The following is a 6213-nucleotide window of genomic DNA, read 5'->3' as shown; positions in this document are numbered from 1 at the left end:
CACAGAAGGACTAGAACATGCAGCAATGTGAAAATATTTGTGAAGAATTGTCTTCCAACAGAGAAGATAGAGCATTCATGAAACAAAAATAGTATGCCAGAATTTAAAAATGCTCAAAGAATAAGGAATATCTTGGCTTCTAAATTAAAAATATTAAAAAATAACATTTTAAAAGACAAAAATAGAAGGATGGAAGAAAATGAGGAAATCTCCTTGAAGGCAGAACAAAAGAGACAAAAAGTGGAAAATGAGATAGAAAAGATATGAAAATGAGATGAACACACGACATTCAATAACCAACTAGTTAAGGAGTTGCAGAAAAATGGAAGGGGAGAAGAAAATGGACATGTAATTATCAAAGTAAGAATTTGTTTCCCAGAACTGAAGAATGTGGATCCAGATGGAAGGGTTCTATAGTGTCCAGGACAATAAATGAAGAAAGACCCAGTCCAGGGCACAGGATCAAGGTGAAAGTTCCTGTTTGAGGTTGCACTGCATACAACCTCCTAAAAGCTTGGGTGGTCGTGGGGCACTCCCAAAGAATTGAGAGTGAGAATGGCATTGAGTGAGGTGCAGGGCACTCTACCTTCCTCCTTCACAGCTGTGCACCCTCAGATTCTGTATTAGGAAGATCCTGAAGATCATCTTTCCTCTTTCTCTCTTGTCCTCCAATTGTCACAATCCTCCCATCTCACCCCTTAGCTGGGCCCCAGCCCCTGCAGGCTTCTAGCTTTCTTCGGGTCTTCTCATCCTGTCTTGCCCACCCTTACCCTCAGGGCAGTTCCTGAGCACTGAGCCAACCAGGGCTTGGAAGAACTCCCTTTCCCCACCCCTGGAGGTGCCCATCATTTCCTTTCTCCCACCCCAAGTGACTTTCTGAGGCAGATGTTTCCTGCCTTCAGGCGAATGCTGCATCAGTGCCCAGGCAAGCCCAGGAGTTGACATTTCTCTGCCCAGCCATGGGCCCCAACCTGCTCTTGCTGCTGCTCCTGGGACTAGAAGGTAAGGTTCAGGAGGAGCTGCAGCTCTGGGCCCCATATGCTCAGCCCCATGCCCAGGAGTAACGTGTTATTGTGAACGCCACACCCATACCAGCAGCTGGGCTGGGAGATGCTCCCAGCTCCTGCCCAAAATTTCCACCTCCTTTCCTTCCCCAGGTCAGGGCATAGTTGGCAGCCTCCCTGAGGTGCTGCAGGCACCCGTGGGAAGCTCCATTCTGGTGCAGTGCCACTACAGGCTCCAGGATGTCAAGGCTCAGAAGGTGTGGTGCCGGTTCTTGCCGGAGGGGTGCCAGCCCCTGGTGTCCTCAGCTGTGGATCGCAGAGCTCCAGCGGGCAGGCGTACGTTTCTCACAGACCTGGGTGGGGGCCTGCTGCAGGTGGAAATGGTTACCCTGCAGGAAGAGGATGCTGGCGAGTATGGCTGCATGGTGGATGGGGCCAGGGGGCCCCAGATTTTGCACAGAGTCTCTCTGAACATACTGCCCCCAGGTGAGTTATCCTAGGCCAGCTACCACCCCTTAGACCTACCCTCCCCACCCCCGCCTATTGCCAGGGCTCATGGGTTCTTGAGGAGTGGGGGCCCCTGGGGAGGAGGCATTCTGAGGAGATATCCTCTTGACAGCTCTGCAGGGAGCGGAAACCAAACTGGGTGGGAAGTCTGAGATAAATCAGCTGAAAACCATCCCTTTCCCTCTTCCACACTACTGCGCTTCCCCACAGGAAGGCATGTCCTTCCCACTCCAGGGACTTGGCCTCTTCTTCCAGCATTTTCAACATACTTGATGCTAACTTATTTTTTAATTAGAAATATTTTAAACAATGTTGAATCTGAGTGTATAAAACCAGAATTAATTTTTGTAGCTTCCAGTGTTTTATTCCTGTAATAGTGGGCTTGATGGCTTAAGAATTATGGAATTCATACCTTAATTAATTTTATAAGTCTTCACAGGGCATCTAGTATGTCTCACCTACAAGTAGGTACATTCAGTGCCTGAACAACTTCAACTCCTTTCGTTTTAAAAATGGAAAAATGTCATTAATATTTTAAGCCAATATTCTTGACCCTATTTTCAGTATTAAAGACACTGTTTTTGCAGGTTTCATTCCCACAGCCCATAACTTTTCTAGTATATAAGCATTTGTTAAAAGAAAATTTTAAAATATTAAAAACTTGGGTTTTTCTTTTTTAAGAAAGATAGGATGTTCTAAAAATAAAAAATGGTCAGCTACCTGAAGCACAGACAGCCAGCCACTCCTTTTCTTTTATGGATACTGGCAATTTTTTCACCTTTAGGTCTTCCTTTTCTCAAGTATTTTATGCCCAACCCCCAAATAATAAAATTAAGTAGAGCATTTTCCCTTCCCTTGTTTTTTGTTTTGTTTCATTTTGTTTTGTTTGAGACAGGGTCTCACTCTGTTGCCCAAGCTGGAGTGCAGTGGCACTATCGGCTCACTGCAACCTTGGCCTCTCGGGTTCAAGTGATTCTTGTGTCTCAGCCTCCCAAGTAACTGGGACTACAGGTGCCCACCACCATGCCCAGCTAATTTTTGTATTTTTAGTAGAGACGGGGTTTTATCATGTTGGCCAGGCTGGTCTTGAACTCCTGACCTCAAGTGATCCGCCTGCCTTGGCCTCCCAAAGTGCTGGGATTGCAGGTATAAGCCACCACCCCTGGCCCCTTCCCTTGTTTTTTTTCCCTCTAAATAAGAGGGTAGACTATGTTGTCATTAGAATCCTTCTCACCTCAAGCCTGTGGTTATTGTTTTATATTATAAATATATTGTTAATCCTTGTCATCCTTTGCCCTCCTCATTCCTTGACACTTTGAGTTACTAAATTCAGGTTCTAACTCACTAAAAGGCAAATTATGACAAGATGAGACTCCCTGGGAGGAGGGTCAGGGAGGCAGGGACCTGGGCCCCTGACCTGCTGCCATGGGGCAGGTGCTGTGGAGGATGATGTTCAGGCAGGCAGGTGGCGCGTAGCATCCAGAGATGATGTGGCTTGCAGCTCAGGTGAGCATTTAGCTTCAGAGAAGGTGGTCAAAGGCAGCCTAATAGGCACCAGGAGGGCAGGACATGTGCCACAGCAACCCCAGTTCCTGGTGTGGCATAGGATGGGGAGTAGGAATGGTGAATCTCTCAAGAACAAGGCAAGGCCCCATTCCGGTCGGTCTGAAAGGACTGGCCAGGTTCCTAAGACAAGTCTCCAGGCCCAGAGAAACCAACCCCAAGTCCTGCAGCCAGAAGTCAAGCACATCATATGGGTGACAGAAGCCTTGTCCTCAAACTGAGTCTCAGGATCCCAGCAAGGCTCTCAGCAAGGGTCAGTTGGTTAGTGTTGCATCACATGAGGGCCCACCCAGATTTCCTTCAGTCCTGAGGGCAGAGCTTGGGCTAGGGTTGCAGGGTCACAGGTATGTGAGGAAGCCCCATTTAAGACCCATGAGATCCAGGAGCTATGTCACCATTGAGGATGAGAACTGGAGAAACCTATTCGGGTGGGAAGGAGAGGTGGGTACAGATCATCCAGTAGGTGTTTTTACACAGACTTAACAGCTTGATAAGGCCAGAGGGGTGAGGGGTAGAGCAGGTAAAAGGGAAGAAACGCAGCAGGAAGATGGGGGGAGCTGGTGGTAGAGGGAAAAGTGGGTGTAGTCACAACCAGGTAAAGACATAAAGAGCCAGTGCCATTTCCTGATCTGTGGAGTGACAGGCCCCTAAAGAACATCCCAGCCTCCCCTTTCTGTGTTTCTTCCTGGGGTCCTCTCCTTCCTTGGCTCCACTCCTCCAGTCCCTCAGACCTCAACAGGATATTGAAGCCTGCCCATATGGGCATGCACTCATTAAATGTTTCCTTCTGACTCCATTCCTGGCCTGACAGAGGAAGAAGAAGAGACCCATAAGATTGGCAGTCTGGCTGAGAATGCATTCTCAGACCCTGCAGGCAGTGCCAACCCTTTGGAACCCAGCCAGGATGAGAAGAGGTACTGACAGGATTGGATTTGGGAGGCCAGGAGAAGGGTGGTGGTGGAGACAATGACTTGTTTAGAGCTCCAAACTAAATCGAAGGGGAAAACCTATGATTCTTCCCACCTCTGGGGAACTTCTGGACAGACAGACAGACAGATACATACTTCTCTGTCCTGGGTCAGCAATGGTGCCTTCATGCTGGTGATTCTTCAGCCAGGATACCTTAATGAGTCCCTCTTCTGCCCTACCTCAGTCAGCTCCCCTCATTCTATTTCATCTCCCTCTCCCAATCAAGAATGTAACCCTTCTGTCACTGCTCCAGGGCTCCTGGCCAGCAGCTCCCCACAGGCTTCAGGTCTAAGCCTGCCTATCCCTTTCTGTTCCTCAGCATCCCCTTGATCTGGGGTGCTGTGCTCCTGGTAGGTCTGCTGGTGGCAGCGGTGGTGCTGTTTGCTGTGATGGCCAAGAGGAAACAAGGTAGGTGGCTATCTTCCTATCTCAGCCTGGCCCTACCATTCCAGTATCAACCAGTTGTGCAGATGAGGCCAGGAGTCTAGGTCCAATCCCCCTACAAATGGATTTGCCTGGGCTTAAGTCTCAAGGCCCCCATATCCTAGAATTCCCAGGGCTGAGGGATGGAGGGGAGGGAAGGAGATTCAATGGGAGCAGTCTGCAGAAAGACAGGAATTAGAAAGGGTAGGGCAATGCAGTGGGAGGAAAGGCATTGGAGAAGGTGGGGAAAGGGTCTCGGGAGGTAGGCTGAGCGCTGAGGTGGGTTGAAGGGAGCTCTGGAAGCAGTAAGTGGGTGGGGAGATTTACGGCAGGCTGGGGAGATGGAAGGGGTAAAGGTTTGGTGGTGGGAGTGGGGAAGGTGAGTCTGCAGTAGTGAAGAGGTTTCAGAGGCTTCTGAAGGAAGGGAGTGAGGGAAGGGCTCTGAGCCAGCCCCGGAAGCAGACTATGCTGCTGTTGTCTGTCCTGCCAGGGAACAGGCTTGGTGTCTGTGGCCGATTCCTGAGCAGCAGAGTTTCAGGCATGGTAAGAGGCCTCTGCAGGCCCGCAGCCAAATTCCCCAGACTTTCCATTCATCTCACTCACTGAGAGGTCCTAGGATGATGGGGTGGAGAAAGGACTGGGACCTAGTTGGGGTCCAAACCCTCTTCCTAAATGCTGTAAACTTGACACTAATGGTCTCCCTTGGCATCCCACCCTCCCAGATTTGGGGAGAAACTTGGGGCTTGAAAATCTTCACAATGAAGCCCTCTTGCCCACTGACATACTCAGGATTCAAGAGATAGATCTAGTGTGGTCCTGGGCTTCCCACCAAAGGGAGTTCTGGGGCAGAGGGAGGCATTCCTGACTTGCCTGCTTTTGTTACAGAATCCCTCCTCAGTGGTCCACCACGTCAGTGACTCTGGACCGGCTGCTGAATTGCCTTTGGATGTACCACACATTAGGCTTGACTCACCACCTTCATTTGACAATACCACCTACACCAGCCTACCTCTTGATTCCCCATCAGGAAAACCTTCACTCCCAGCTCCATCCTCATTGCCCCCTCTACCTCCTAAGGTCCTGGTCTGCTCCAAGCCTGTGACATATGCCACAGTAATCTTCCCGGGAGGGAACAAGGGTGGAGGGACCTCGTGTGGGCCAGCCCAGAATCCACCTAACAATCAGACTCCATCCAGCTAAGCTGCTCATCACACTTTAAACTCACGAGGACCATCCCTAGGGGTTCTGTGCATCCATCCAGCCAGCTCATGCCCTAGGATCCTTAGGATATCTGAGCAACCAGGGACTTTAAGATCTAATCCAATGTCCTAACTTTACTAGGGAAAGTGACGCTCAGACATGACTGAGATGTCTTGGGGAAGACCTCCCTGCACCCAACTCCCCCACTGGTTCTTCTGCCATTACACACTGGGCTAAATAAACCCTAATAATGATGTGCAAACTCTTAATGGCTGAATGGGAAAGGAAACTGCCCAAGTTTGACTAATTGCTTGGCCTGTGAATGGAAAAGACTCTGGTCTAAATTTTGTGCTGTATGATCTCCTGTCTCTCATCAGTGGGAAAATGGCTTCCTTCCCTGGTCAGAACACTACAATGCAGTTTGATTCAAGGGATGCTGAAAAGTCTTCTTCAGAAGTATTTTTTGCTTATCTCATGATGCCTCCAAGTATAGATTCATTTGCTTGAGTCAAGGAAGCTCTTCTCCTTTCTGCTCTGCACCTTGTGA

The 6213-nt window shown here is 49.3% G+C and overlaps 1 protein-coding gene across 2 annotated transcripts; it reads left to right on the top strand.

The window, feature by feature from the left end:
- Positions 1–881: 881 nt before the first annotated feature.
- TREML1 (triggering receptor expressed on myeloid cells like 1) lies at positions 882–6010 on the top strand. Of its 2 annotated transcripts, XM_001174098.8 has the most exons (6): positions 882–1002; positions 1158–1490; positions 3886–3988; positions 4363–4451; positions 4957–5009; positions 5352–6010. In XM_001174098.8, exons 1-6 carry the CDS (start codon positions 960–962, stop codon positions 5664–5666), a joined length of 936 nt encoding a protein of 311 aa, XP_001174098.2. In that variant the 5' UTR covers positions 882–959; the 3' UTR covers positions 5667–6010. The 2 variants fall into 2 exon arrangements, with proteins under 2 accessions (XP_001174098.2, XP_001174092.1); XM_001174092.8 differs by lacking the exon at positions 4957–5009.
- The last annotated feature ends 203 nt before the right edge of the window (positions 6011–6213 follow it).

This window comes from Pan troglodytes, chromosome 5 (genome assembly GCF_028858775.2).
Source record: "Pan troglodytes isolate AG18354 chromosome 5, NHGRI_mPanTro3-v2.0_pri, whole genome shotgun sequence".
Classification (NCBI taxonomy): domain Eukaryota; kingdom Metazoa; phylum Chordata; class Mammalia; order Primates; family Hominidae; genus Pan; species Pan troglodytes.
This window is presented reverse-complemented; position numbering and strand designations above follow the sequence as displayed.